This window comes from Haliotis rufescens, unplaced genomic scaffold (genome assembly GCF_023055435.1).
Source record: "Haliotis rufescens isolate VD_foot unplaced genomic scaffold, xgHalRufe1.0.p SCAF_8, whole genome shotgun sequence".
Lineage (NCBI taxonomy): Eukaryota > Metazoa > Mollusca > Gastropoda > Lepetellida > Haliotidae > Haliotis > Haliotis rufescens.
Genome location: NW_025964372.1, coordinates 29,716,884 through 29,732,736, shown reverse-complemented (window position 1 = coordinate 29,732,736; position 15,853 = coordinate 29,716,884). Strand labels below are relative to the sequence as shown.

The following is a 15,853-nucleotide window of genomic DNA, read 5'->3' as shown; positions in this document are numbered from 1 at the left end:
GGTCAAATTATTCCCAATCAGACTTTACACCCAAGTCTTGAGACATATAGCGGGTATCCGGAAAAGGTCGGGTAATAGCGTGGTGGGTACCTGGATAGTAAATTTGGACTTGTCCCAGCCCTACTGCATATTTCTAAATGTTCAATCATGTTATGTGAATCTGAGTCAAAACAGTTCTACTGGTTATCTAACAACCAACTGCTAAATCTGATTGCATAATACTGTCATAATAAGTCAAATAGTGTAACATCTGCTACATTTGACCACTTTCTAAATGGCAGTGTGTGTTCATAGCTTTCGGCCATGGGAGCGGTGCCAATTTACTTGTCAGAGGGGTACACAAAGTATGTGATCTAGACAACCAGTTGTTGGACTTTCATTTTGGTTGAAGTCTTGCTGGCTGAGTGGGTTAGATCGCTGACTTTGTGTGCTTGCGATTAGGTGTCTCACTCTGGCAGTGTGTGTTTGAATCCCGGACAGGACTCACCACTTTCAAAATGGTATTGTGTGTTTAAAGTCAAACATTACTTGAAAGACTCGACAGATATTGGTAATAAGGATATTTTATATCATTTTGTTTTACCACAGATGGCTTCTTTAGAACTGATGTTAGTTGCAATGTTTCTTAAATATGTAGGTCATAATAGCAACAATGATATGTGAAAACATCCAATTTGTTTCCAACCGTAAAAGATGGATGTTCCTCTGTGATAAAACATCTGGGGCACAAGTGAAACAATGGGTTGGTCGGGTGACCTGGAACAAAAGTGAGTGAGTGAGTTGGGTTTAATGCCGCTTTTAACAGTATTCCAGTTATATCACGGTGTGTCAGCTTAATGTGGGAGGAAAGCCCGAAGTGATGCAGGTCTCAGACGTTTACCACTTCGGTGAAACCCACGAGCACGGGCGTGGTGCTGACAAACCTAGAAACATAATCGGGGTGAACCGGGATTTCGAACCCACAACCATAGGTTTCTGGTGTGTTCAGGGGAAGTAACTCTGCACAGCGAATCGCGGCGCCTTAGACGACTGGGCCACCCGTGCCCCCTGGAACACAAGTGTCTTGTTTGGGCATAACTTGTCTAGTAAATCTACTCACGTCTGTGTCTTCTGATCTGTCTGTTTTGGACCCCTCATTCATGCTATTGGTTCTGCTGACGGCCTTTGACTGCTTGTTCTTCGGGGACTTATTTTCAGGAATCATCTGTTGTGCCCCTGTCGATGGCCTCCGCTTAATCTTCGTTTTGATGTCATCTCGGAATGATTTTGCCTTCTTCAACATTTTGGAGCCTGAAGATTTCTCTGTAACAAAAGAATAAGAAATAAGTATGACAAAAACAAACAACAGATTTTCTAGAAAAAGAAAAGAAGTGTAAACATTGAGTGAGTGAGTGAGTGAGTGAGTGAGTGAGTGAGTGAGTGAGTTTCAGCAATATTCCAGCAATGTACCCATGTGGGGAATCAAACCTAAGCCTTAGTCTATACAACTATAGACCTTATGAGGCAACTACTCGGCCAATGAATATAGCCAGAGATGATCTGGACCTGCCACGGGCCCATATTCAGCCCCAAATCTGCAGAAAGAGCAGTAATAATAACAAAATAAGAACACTAAAGAACACTAAAAAATCCACTTTTGAACAATATAATATTTTTTCCCTATTTGCTGGCAAGGCCCCCTTAAGTCTGGAGTTGTAGATAAATCATTGCTGTGAAAAGTCCTTACAGTACATAATAACGACTAATATAGACATCTCACTGCATACTACATGTATACATTGCCATGGCAGTGAATCGCATAACTTTAATTCTACTAGAAACTACCACTGCTATGAGGTGAGTGAGTGAGTATGGTTTTACGCTGCTTTTAGCAATATTCCAGCAATATCACGGCGGGGGATACCAGAAATGGGCTTCACACACTGTACCCATGTCGGGAATCGAACCCGGGTCTTCGGCGTGACAAGCAAACGCTTAAACCACTAGGATACCCGACCGCCCCTTGCTATGAGGTGTATTCAGCTTACTTCCACCAGGAAGTGACACTGATATCAGGGTTAGAAACTAACAGTTTTTGTCCACTAGTCCTTATAATGATAACATATAGCAAAGTACCTAAAATGGGCCAATTTCTACTCGTCCTTAGGATACCTTTACTATTGGCCAGTTTGGTAAGGACTACGGGACTAGTGCCAATTTCTAACCCTGTGATATTATGCCATACACGTCACCTCAGTAAACATGGCTCTGTCTTTTCATTAGCCTAAACTCACTTAAACATGAACAGCTGTCAACCCAGAGTTACTCCAAGTGTTATATAATCTAATGATTTGATTAAGATAGATATACAATTACATGATTAATGATCCATTTGAGAGTTCTGAAATGAATATATCACAGATTAAACTTGGTGTTTCTATTTGCGAGTCCTGGGGATTCCAAGCAATTATTTCGGGAGTCTGTTGCGTGCAAATATTGGTCCCAAAGTGATCACTGAACCAACAACACTGCCCCTGTGAAGATCCCTGGTTAGAACTGGTCTTCAGCAACCTATGCTTGTAGAAAATAACATTTTTGTCCCCCAGTTCTCATAATGATAACGGTATAGCAAAACCCTTAAAAATGGCAAATTTCTACTAGTCCTTATGATACCTTAACTATTGGGCAGTTTGGCAAGGATTACAGGACTAGTGCCAATTTCTAACGCTGTTGCAGTAAAAGGCGACTAACGGGATCGGGAGGTCAGGCTTGCTGACTTGGTTGATGCATGTCATCGTATCCCATTTGCTTAGATTTATGTTCATAATTAATGTCACTGGATTGTCTGGTCTAGATTTGATTATTTACAGACCACCGTCATATAGCTGGAATATTGCTGAGTGCGGCGTTAAACAACAAACAAACAAACAAAATCAAACATTGGTTACAAGGCTGAAACTTGTATTACCATACTCAGACTTCCAGCTAGCGGCAATGAAGTCACAAACTGCTTACATAGAGTAGTAGACATGTGGTGGGATATGAAAAAGTGGCCAACACTACCTTCTGACATATTGAAGGATCTTCTCGATGGCTTCGTGACCGAGAGTCTTCATGTCTAGAAACTACAACGTGCACATGACCACCATCACGGCCACTTCAGGTTAAGTAGGTCAAATTCAATCAGGAAATACATTGTATATACTGGCTAGGATGCACACTGATACTGGGAAAGGAAACTTTCTTTTTCCTCGAATGTGTTTGAAACTGAGATTCTTGGAAATTACAGTGCAGCGAGGAGAATTGTGTCTACAGGGTTCACTCTGTGCGTGTGTGTGTGTGTGTGTGTGTGTGTGTGTGTGTGTGTGTGTGTCTGCTGATTTATTTTATAGTGCTAGCTCACTGAGATACAATGCCACAGTTTAACATCAATACCCCACTCAGACACAGTATACTGACTCTGAGCCGACCAGTCCTTGTCTTAGCCCCATAATGCCGAGCGCCAGACAGGGTAACAACAAGTACCATCTTGAAAGTCTTTTGGTATGAGGCGGCCGGGGATCAAACGCCGGACATTCCGCTCTCCGGGCGGACACACTACCACAAGACCTTGGAGGCATTGTGTGTGAGTTGACAAGGGTTGATCTTGTGAGTAAGTAAATTGACAGGGTTTTAAATTCACACTGCCATTTAGAAAGTGGTCAAATGTAACAAATGTTATATTTCGGATAACACTTTCTTTGTAAAGTACAGATTCTAATACTCATTTGGGTTGAGTCCCATCTGGGATTCGAACCCACACTCCCATTGACAGGGATTGATCTTGTGAGAGAGTTAACTGACAGGGGTTGATCTTGTGAGTGAGTTAAAAGACGAGTGTTGGTCTAGTGAGTTCAGTGACAGGGGTCGGTCTCATGAGTGAGTTAATTGACAGGGGTTGATCTTGTGAGTGAGATACCATATTCGACGGAATAAGCGCCCAAAATATAATTTTGGTGAAAGAGTTGAAATATCGAAAATTTTGTGGTTTATGCTGACAGCCTGAAATGATACAAAAGAAAAGTCTGTGTGTATTATACATGACAGATACACTGTATATATTTCCAGAATTTAATTGCCCATAATTAAGGGTACATATAACAGACGAGTGCGTATTATACACAAATATATAAGTCTTGTGTACATTGATCAATCGGAAGGGTGCTAATTGGAATTGTAAACTAGCCAATATATTAGCAAATATCGCTTTGGGCGCTTATTAGAGCAGGGCGCTTATTACGTCTAATAAGGTAATTGACAGGGGTTGAACTAGTGAGTGAGTTAATGGACAGGGGTTGATTTCAATAATAATGAAAAAAACACATCTTTTTATGATGCATACAAAGTGAAAGTAATGGAACAGGCCCAACAGCTCAGGCTGAGGGACGCAAAGGTCTGATGAGTTACCTCCCTTGGAACTAACCACCAAATATGAAGTCCATGCAGAATCTTTCAGTAAAACCTACAGAGTGTTCACATTTTGCTGCTGTTAGGACATGAATATGCAAAGACAAGGATAGGTTTATGATCGCCTGCTGATCAATTCAGTAATATACAATGTGACCTATATAGCTGAAGACTCCACTCCATAGAAGGTGTGGTGAAAGCACATGATACAGGGATAGAAATTATCATAAGAAGTCTTCTAGCCTGACTAGTGATAACATATAGGAACATGTTGAAAATTCTACTAGCCCTTAGGAAACTTAACCATAATTGAAACTGACCTGGGCTAATGGGCCAGCATGAATTTCTGTCCCTGCTGATAGTATATGGCTGTAACCTCTGATCAAACTATTGAAGCATTGAAATTTTCAATGGTCCAAAAGTATAACTTGTTAGAAGAGCCAAACAGTTATCCATACAGAAAACATGTATAAACTGCTGAACTCCCTTAATCAGAAACTACTGATCAGGCTATCCGTTGTTGGATCAACAGGCATGTGACTGAAGGATGACAATCAAAAAAGTGAGACAAACTGGGGGGTGGGGGTGGGTGTGTGTGCAGGGGGTTGATTGGTTGGTGGGTGGGGGCCTCAACCAGGTCTAGGCCTGAACCCTGGTGGGATAGACCCAGGGAGAAATGAAGAAGATGGAATTAGACAGAAATATCAGATGCCTGAATCAGGATTAGGCTTTGCCATTGTGACGAATAGTGGAAGGAAATGCATATCATGTCAAATAAACAAGTATGGACCCCACCAAGCACTGACACCACGAACATTGAGTAACGATCCATGCGACTGATAAAAAGACTAACAACCGATCCACTAAGTCACCTGACCTGTGAAGATCCGCGGTAGAACAGGTCTTCAGTAACCCATGCTTGCTGTAAAAGGCGACTATGCTAGTCGTAAGAGGCTACTAATGGGATCGGATGGTCGGATGGTTGATGCATGTCATCGATCCCAATTGCGTGGATCAATGCTCATGACATTAATCACTGGATTTTCTGGTCCAGACTCGATTATTTTCAGACCGCCGTCATATAGCTAGAATATTGCTGAGTGCGAGGTTAAACAACAAACAAACAAACTTAGTCACCTCTTACGACAAGCATAGTATATTGGGGACCAATTCTACCCAGAAACCCCATGGGACCAACCCTTACAACCAAGACATAATCTTGCAATACATTTAAGTGGTACTTAATTAAATTAAGTCTTTGATGTTTATATTTTCATCCATCACACTGTGTCAAACAAGGTTAGTGTAAAATCGCTAATCCCCAAACTCTCAGATGCAATTGTAACAAATGTAAAAGGTTTTCAATAAGGAATTAATATCCTTAAATTGAAACAGGCCAAGAAAGGTGAAACCATCATGGTGACACGGGTTATCTGGAGTGAATCATACCTCACAGAAATTCTCACGACGCTTCACAAAATCCAATCATTATGTTATGTCGGTTGTGAACAGTCTGTTATGGATATGTTTCACTCAATACACCTGACTTTCACAAACATCTACCTACAGCTATAGACATGTACTTCCAACTTACTTTGCTCCGCGTACAAACAGCCTCTCAACTCTTTAGATGCTTGTTGAATATACATTGTAAGGTCCCCTCTTTGCACACATCTGCCCTTAATGTGGATGATAAATCTAACCAGCATATTACATAGCAGGTGAGTTGGGCGATGACAGTTTGTTTACAAATATGACGTAACACACACACCTTGCTGTTTTCCTCTCACTGGAAAAGGGTGGAGGGATTATATGATTGTAGTGTTGCAGGGAGTTTGAGCTCTATTGAACCACACTGCACCTATTTTACTGCCTACACTTCTCATAAGCCTCTGGGTATATTTCTATTTTTGTCAAACACAGAGCATTTTTGTCTGCTTTATTCAACATTCAGCCATCATTAGGGGTGAGTGGGAGTGAACTGATTCTTTACATAGCTTGCTTTCATGTCAAATACTATTTAAATGAAACTTAGAGTGAGTGAGTGATTGAGTTGGGTTTAACGTTGCTTTTAAGAGTATTCTAGTTATATTGCGGCGTGTCAGCTTGATGTGGGAGGAAAGCCCGAAGTGATGCAGGTCTCAGACGTTTACCACTTCGGTGAAACCCACGAGCACGGGTATGGTGCTGACAAACCTAGAAACATAACCGGGGCGAACCGGGATTCGAACCCACAATCATAGGTTTCTGGCGTGCCCAAGGGAGGCAACTCTGCACAGCGAATCGCGGCGCCTTAGACGACTGTTTGGCCCACAATCATGGACCTCAACATTTTATTAACTACAGAGACTTGAAGTGACTATTCCCAGTTAAAATAGTCTACAATACCTTTTAGCCTTCACCTTATCACTTCAACATGATACACAAACATTAAATCCATAAAATGGTAGAATCGGTTCTGTATATGAAAACTTCAATCATATCAAAGTCAATTACAAAACCACTGAAAATACAAAATAATTTCATAAACAAATATTTCTCATTTTCTAAAAAGCAACATAAAATGACATTTAACTAATTATTACCTAAAATGCCACTTTGAAACAAAACCATGTGAAACTAATTTGAATTAAATCAAATTTGAGGTTTTGAGACGGTCCCCAGATGACACCCAATCAGCCAGTGAGATGCACAACTGCTGCAGCAAACGCAAAAACTACCCAGTACAGTGAGTACGATCTTTGCGGTCAATGCCTTATGAGACTACCCAATATTACTTCGCACCAGCTGGGCTGTAACTTAAATAGCGCAACATATGCTGTTTCCCCAACAACTGTTTGTCGTCATAACAAAATTCAAAAAGCTGGTCCTGAATATTCTTAACAACTGGAATTTCTAACCAGCAAACTTCACTTTTTGTTGCGAACTGGAAACTCTACCCTCCCCATCACATGCTGAAATACATGACTCAATAATTACAATGATGAAGTTCACCATTCCATCCAAAGATGTACCTTACATCATGGAGTCAGTGTACATCATTTATATAAATAAATTAAAAAATACTGATGATTCAAATTTTTTTAAAAATATTAAAGAAAAACAAGATGAAGAGTTTAAAAATTGTCTAAAAATCAACTTCAAATGAATTTAAGGCATAACATTTGAGGCACAGAAAGAAAATAATCCATCAGCCAAGACAATTTTTTATAATTTGAATAAATTTTGCATAAGTGAAAACATATGTGTTGTGTTCCATCTTGACAAGTCCTTCTCAGATTAAGCTCATCTAGACAACCAAATTTGCACAGACAACCCTTTATATGATGGACCCATGAAGATCCGGGGTGGAATAGGTCTTCAGCAACCCATGCTTGCCATAAAAGGCGACTATGCTTGGCGCAAGAGGCGACTAACGGGATCAGGTGGTCAGACTTGCTGACTTGGTTGATGCATGTCATTGTTACTATTGATTGTATCTCAATTGCATGGATCAATGCTCATACGAATCACTGGATTGTCTGGTCCAGACTCAATTACTTACAGACCACCGTCACATAGATGGAATATTGCTGAGTGCAGCATTAAAGAACAAACAAACAAACAACAAACTTCAGATGATCACATCATTCACAGAAAATTCAAAAGATGTTTTCACTCTAATACTGCATCTTCCATGAGAGAATCAATACAAGTGATCTCTCAAATGAGACCATACATGCCTGAATAGGAGAATTGCTGTGGTATAACTGGAAATACTGTTCAAAGCGGCGTTAAACCCAACTCACTCATGCATCATTCAATTCAACAAAGACGACAGACATATCCCAAAATATGGTCAGACTTGCCCCAGATGTCTGCGACCTGATTTAAGTCACAGACAGCCATTCCAATGCTCACGCCTAAATACTCCCCATGTTGACGTCTGCTGGCAAAACCTGCCTTCCATGCCTGAAAATAGCATGGATGTGGGGGATGGGTGATATTCAACTCCTGTTGATAGCAGAGGAAGGTCTAAGGTGCCTTCAAAATATCTTCAGCAGATACCGTATTTGTCGTAATAAGCGCGCAGGGCGCTCTCAAAATTAGAAATAGGGGGCTCTCATTAGAATATTATTTTGGTGAAAGATCGTAAATTTCGTGGTTTATGCTGACAGGTTGAAATGTTTATATATGACAGATATATTTTTCCAGAATTTAATTGCCCATAATTAAGGGTGCATATAACACACGAGTACGTATTATACACGAATAAATAAGTCTTGTACATTGATCAATCGGAAGGGGTTCTAATTGGAATTGTTTACTAGCCAACATATTAGCAAATATCGCCGTGGGCGCTTATTAAGTCGAATACGGTACTTGTGGCAAACTTGGATATGATCCAATTCTTAAAAAGCAGTCTGTCTCTGCTGATGCTGCATCTACCACCGCTGCCGCCGATCTACACTGCTTTCAATAAGTATAGGATCACGCAGTGCCAGGAAAAATAATCTGAATTAGTTGAAAGTCTTGAATCAATGACTGTCATCCCTCCAAACTGCCTCACGAAAAGGAGTCACCTTAAAAAATGATTCCCTGTGAGGGTCAGACTGAATCACTGGTCTTGTCTACTGCATCAATAAAGTTTGGCTCATGCTTAGTCTTAGACTAAAACTTCGTTAATGAAAAGGTTTCTTACAAATAATTATATTTTTTATTTTTCAAAAGAACCTTTCCTCTTCTGCTGTGTGGATCAAGGAAACTAGACATCGTCTAGTTTGATCTAGACTTGCCTAGGCTTTTAGTAAAATAAAATCTCCCTATATTTTAATTCCAGTCAAGGATCAGGACTAGCTTAGTATCTTAAAATACGTTATTTTGATAGCAACAAACAACTCTATTAAAATTGAAAAGGAACCCTTGATAGATGGGAGATTCACACGTGGTAAACCTAGACTTGCTTTATTTAGAGCTGTGGCATTACAGTAGGGGTTGTGAAGAAGGGAAAATAATATGGTTCAGGGACTGGAGACAGACCCCAATAAAATCTATCCTTAGCTTTCTTGGGCAGATTAGGGTATCCCTGGCTTGATGATGCTTGTCATGACAGCAGCCTATAGATAACTGTGTTTGGACCAGACAAGGCAGTGGGTTCAAACAGGGATGGAAATTAACTTGCCTGATTAGTGATGACATATGGCAATACCAGCGTTAGAAATTGGCACTAGTCCTGTAGTCCTTGCCAAACTGGCCAGTAGTTTGGTATCATAATGACTAGTAGAAATTTGCCCTTTTTAAAGGTTTTGCTATATGTTATTATAAGGACTAGTGGACTAAATATGTTAGTTTCTACCCCTGAATACCCCTGAAAATGTTTGAAATTCTACTAGCCTTTAGGATACCTTTACCATTAATAAAACTGGTCCTGGCTAGCGGCTAATGCTGACTTCCATCCATGGGTTTACCTGTCAGGTAAGATGACACCCAATCAACAAAGTCACCTTACCACTCATCCATTGTTACTCCTCATACGATTAGCAGAGAATGCAGAGGAACGATTCTAACCCAGAAACCATATATGGTCATCCGGGTCACAACTGCTCTTCAGCCACCCACACTTGTAAATGTTGACTAACGGGATCAGGTGGTCAGGCTCGCTGACTTGGTTGATGCATGACATATCCCATATCCTAATTTGTCTTGCAAAGCATTAACACTCAATTATAAATCTGAAATTTAAATCTTAGGATATTATATCCTGAATACTGTGGCCAACCAAGACCACCTGGCATAAACCTGCATCTGGCTACAGTTTGAAAATGCCATATAACGTGTTGTTTCATTGTATTTTATTACCAAAAGGTCTCCTTCGAAAATGGGACGGTAGGGAAGCCTAGTGGTTAAAGCGTTCGCTTTTGCGACGAAGACCCATGTTCGATTCCCACATGGGTATAATGAGTGAAATTGTTCCCCTGACTGACTGACTGACTGACTGACTGACTGACTGACTGACTGACTGACTCTCCTCAAAATGTTGACATAACAGAACAAAGTAAAACTCAACCGCCTTGCTTCAAAATGTTATAAAATGTCATTGAAGTAATAATCAAAGTTCAACTTTATCAAAGGACATTTAATAGTGAGGGAGTGAGATTAAAAGGGACACCTATTTTCTCCTGACAAATAAACCCGGCTTAGCCGACAACAGAGAGGCAATATGCCGAGTAGTGGAAATGGGAAATGTTATTGCTCCTTTGAAGTGACCTGTAATTAGTTTATAGATGAAGATGGTGGGTGGCAAGGGTCGACCCCAGCGTCAAGCTTGAAATAGAAACATTGAAAGCTGTCATACTGTTCAACTGAAATGTAATTTAGACATCTTTCAACTGTTCAAGAATATTCACTGTGTTCAATAAACATGCTTTGTATTTTAACCCAAAAAGATGAACAGCAGCCATAGAAACTAACAGTTTCAGTCCACTAGTCCTTATAATAACATATAGGAAAACCTTAAAAACGGAAAATTTCAACTAGTCCTTATGATACCTTATTTATTGGGCAGTTTGGTAAGGACTACAGGACTAGTGCCAATTTCTAACGCTGAACAGGGTTCAAAATGAACAAATGTTTGTTAGACTAGTGACATTTCCTTGTAGGCCCCTTATCATTAGGTAGATGGCAAATCTGTAGCATATCAGTTTTGCAGACACGTGAAACAAAATTGTAACCCTATTGTATGTTTTATTATCTGGCTTGACTATTATTTATTTCTGTTTCTTGTTCCTTGCTGTTTGTTTGTTTGTTGTTTAACGCCGCACTCAGCAATATTCCAGCTACGTGACAGCGGTCTGTAAATAATCAAGTCTGGACCAGACAATCCAGTGATTGACATCATGAGCATCGATTCAAGCAATTGGGATACGATGACATTCATCAACCAAGTCAGCGAGCCTGACCACCCAATCCTATTAGTCGCCTCTTACAACAAGCAGAGTCACCTTTTACGGCAAGCATGGGTTGCTGAAGACCTATTCTACCCCGGATCTCCATGGGTCAGGTGACTTAGTGGATCGGTTGTTAGTCTCTTTATCAGTGGCATGGATTGTTACTCAGTGTTCGTGGTGTCAGTGCCTGGCTGGGTCCATACTTGTTTATTTGACATGATACTATTTTGCTTCCACTATTCGACACAATGACAAAGCCTAATCTCGCCCAGATCTTCACGGGTCTAATTCCCTAGTGTCTTACAATCAGTATGTTGCACAGTCAGAAAAGGGGTAAGCGTCCTTTTTGACAAAAAGGAAATGTCAAAGGTTAAAGCTGCAAAAAAACTTTGTAATAATGGTATGAAAATGATCAGACATGTTCAAATTGCTGACATCTAGCCTCATTTCTCTCTTACACTTATATCTCTCTTTTATACTATATCTGAACACTTTTTGCCAGGGCTCCGGTAAAACAGTTCCCAAATGAACACTTTGTGCCCAACTTATGACCTACAGCAGGTACCCGGGTAGGGTCGGGTAATAGGGGGGCGGGTACCTGGGAAGTAAATTTGGACTCATTCCAGCCCTAGCTTGTAATGTTTTCATGTACGTCTATGAAAATATATTCATGACAACTACTAACACCAGCCATTAAAATTGACACTTATGGACATTTGACGAACATGGCATACCGTTGTCATTGCATGCTTATTTTCATGCAAAACTGCTAAAAACAGACATTTTGATACTTGTTTCCTTACCTTATTTAGATTTGAATATGAATACAATGCCATTGTCTTTACCCAAATATACCATTTGTTATTTAGTTTTGACATGTCATTTACTGACATGAACAAAGACTAGTTCACAATCAAAGCCCAAAACTTTTGAGACTATTTGCCCGACATGGTTCTTAGCATCTCCTCCAGCAGTCTTGTCTATCATATGGACTATTATTAGCTGAGCTTACTAGACCAAACAGACTTTTACTAGACTAGACTTCAGACTAGTGGCTAAAGACTGCATATTTGCAGGGTCTTACCTTGACCTTCAAAACTAGGGGTCCAGAGGACCCCCAATTACTTATTTCAACGGTTCTATATGAGGGTCCTGAAAAGCAACGTGATGGTGTAGTGTACAGTACTGTAAGGTTTGATAACTACTTTAATTACAGGAACTGTATATTTCTTGTCAAGAAGTTGGTGCATTTATAAAAAGAATTATATGTCCCTTCGGGTGCAATATATATTTTTGTCTGCATCCATTATTTACATTTCTGCGTACTGGACACTCAATTCTGCGTCTTGTAAAACCCTGTATTCGATATCTTTCATAACAATTTCTGAAAGTTTTGCCCAGTTCTTAAATTATGCAGGTCCCGTGGGTCAAAAGTACTCCAAAAGGACCCCTTATGCCACTGCATCCTTCTGTTAATCCGCATACAGCAGAGAACACTCCCAGCTGCCTCTTACAGCATATCAAGCAATAGCAATTATACCAATACAAATATTAACGGCTGCCAATGTAATCAGGGTTGTTGTCAATGTAAATAAGGAATAAATAATTAAGTACCAAAGTTAATTATGTCGAGTCTGTGGTGTTCATTTGTTGAGGATTATCAGAGCCATATTGGAGGCAATATACACCATGGAAGGTCTCATTACAATGAAAGGTCAATTATTGCATACACTGATGAATGACATTATTCATGTTTCAATTAGCAATTGAAGGGCAATGATACGTGACTTGTTGGCTGCAGTGCACTTTGACCCTAGACTAACGTTTAGTCTCTGAAAATATATCACTTGATAGAAACAAGCCACTACATTTAAAGTGAAAAGGAGCCCAAGTGAGATGGGAGATTCTCCTGTGGTAAATCTAGACTCGCTTTGTTTAGGGCTACAGTAAGGGCTGGGTGGAATGGAAAATAGTATGGTTCAGGGACTGTGAGACCGACTTATCTGGACCCAACTATGTCTAGTTAAAAAAACAATAGTATTTACTTGGCAATATAATTTTTTTTATATTATTGCAATTATTTGCACTTGACAATAAAAGGTAATATTAATAAATATTTTATTTAATTCATTTTGAGGAGATATTGACAAAATATGGAAGAAATACTCAGCAGATGATAAGCAATGCTAATTTCTGTCAAAACAATAGTGAGAGACTGAGTAAAGCTTAAGGCCCCTTTGAACCTTGTGTCAGTTGGATCTCAGTGTATCAGCTTAATGTGGGAGGAAGCCCTAAGTAATACCGGGCGTTTATCGCTTTGGCTAACAAACCAAGAATCAGGATCAGGGTCAAAGGATCCTGTCATGCCTAAGGGATGCAACTCTGCGCTGTGAACTGTGGCACTGTAGACAATTTGGCCACCCTATTGTAATGTTGAGTGTGTTGAATGTCTGGCAGATGGTGTTAATATAAGAGCAAGTCACCAGGCCCTACTGCCAGCATGTTAATCGAGGCTCCACCCCTCCCCTCCCCTCCCCTCCCCTCCCCTCCCCCCTCCCTGTATAAGGTTGGTTGGTTGTTGTTTAACGCCGCACTCAGCAATATTCCAGCTATATGACGGCGGTCTGTAAATAATTGAGTCTGGACCAGACAATCCAGTGATTAATATCATGAGCATCGATCCACACAATTGGGATCGATGACACGCTTCAACCAAGTCAGCGAGCCTGACAATCCGATCCCGTTAGTCGCCTTTTACGACAAGCATAGTCACCTTCTACGGCAAGCATAGGTTGCTGAAGACCTATTCTACCCCGGAACCCTGTATAAAGGAAAGTCACCCAGACAACACCACTTTAACTCACTCCAATACACAAAAATGATTGTCAAAATTAATTTCATTATTTATTTATATACATACTTAACAGGGGCTAACTATTTCCCCAGGTTTTACCCCACAAGACAAATGTGTTGTCAATAAAAAAAAATCCTCTCTAACCCAAATCAAGGCTACCCCCATTAAAAAAACAAAGTGGTGGCCCCTTAGAGAGGTTTTCCTATCTTATATATTGTAAAGTTATAGTATAATTAATTCGAAACAATTAATTCCAATATATGATTTCCAATATTACTTTCAACTATTATCACTTCAATCTGTAGCAAAAAAAGAAACAAAAATTCATACCTAATGTACTTCAATTGAATATTTTATGAACTTTGTCGAGCAAACTAGTCGTCAGGAAACATGGCTAAATAATGGAGTATTCCAAATGTCACTTGAAATCTCAGAAACACATGGTAATTATCCTTGAAAGGATTGTTCAAAATATATTAAGTTGAAATTGTCCCTCATTCAGTCTTGCTTGACAACGGTATAAGGATCTATACTGAAACGTCGCTTTTTACAGTATTAAAGAAGTTGTTATCCATGAAATTGTGTCTACCTTGTCATCCGTCAACTTCTAAGTAATGTCTATCAAACAATTTGAAATTAAAATTTAATCATCTACTGCACATGTATTGACTAGTCCTGCACCATGACCATGGAATATATTTATTTTATGAAAAATAATAAATCTAGAAACGCATACAAAAGCAAGTCTAGCCAGCTCAAGCTAGCTCTATTCTGAAATCAGCATAGGGAATTTTTTTTATATTTTTAGAGTCAAGAAGGATATTGTGTAATATAAGATTTCAGAGACTAAATGTTAGTCTAATGTATTGACCTACTCATGTAATTATGACCAAATCATAATTCTTGTATAAGGCTTAATGTTTTGGAAACATCAATTTGGGGGATTAAAATGAAGATGTACTTTTTATGTATTATATACAAATAGCTCATCCCTCCTTTGAATGAATGCCCTTGCTGGGTCAAGATGACCTTAGACACCACCAAGAATGAGGAAGAGTTTCCAGTTGTGTGGGTATAACCAAATGCTTGTTTTAGAGCAGGGGCCAGCTCATATTTCAATCTATTTCAACCAAGGCTTTCACCAAAGCACAGCTCAATTATTTTACACTTCGCCAAATAATGATAACACATTTAAAAGCCAACAATAAAAACAGTGCCACTGCTCTGTAAAGGATGTTTTGTTTGTTTGTTGTTTAACGCCGCACTCAGCAATATTCCAGCTATATGACGGCGGTCTGTAAATAATCAAGTCTGGACCAGACAATCCAGTGATCAATATCATGAGCATCGATCTACGCAATTGGGATATGATGACATGCATCAACCAAGTCAGCGAGCCTGACCACACGATCCCATAAGTCGCCTCTTACGACAAGCACAGTTGCCTTTTATGGCATGCATGGGTTGCTGAAGACCTATTTTACCCCGGATCTTCAGTAGCCCATGCTTGTCGTAAAAGGTGACTATGCTTGTCTTAAGAGGCGACTACCGGGATCGGGTGGTCAGGCTCGCTGACTTGGTTGATGCATGTCATCAATCCCAGTTGCGTAGATCGATGCTCATGATGTCAATCACTGGATTGTCTGGT

General features: G+C 39.8%; 1 protein-coding gene across 8 annotated transcripts in view; it reads right to left on the bottom strand.

Annotated features, from left to right (window-relative positions):
- LOC124145558 (rap guanine nucleotide exchange factor 1-like) overlaps positions 1-15,853 on the bottom strand; it is a 139,317-nt gene that overhangs the window by 71,124 nt on the left and 52,340 nt on the right. For 7 of the 8 annotated variants that reach the window (XM_048389917.1, XM_048389915.1, XM_048389914.1 and 4 more), the window contains one exon: positions 1,100-1,302. In XM_048389917.1, coding sequence (XP_048245874.1) covers positions 1,100-1,302 — 203 coding nt within the window. Of the gene's footprint in view, positions 1-1,099; positions 1,303-3,042; positions 3,128-15,853 lie in introns of those variants that run through there. The other variant, XM_048389919.1, reaches the window with a different exon arrangement.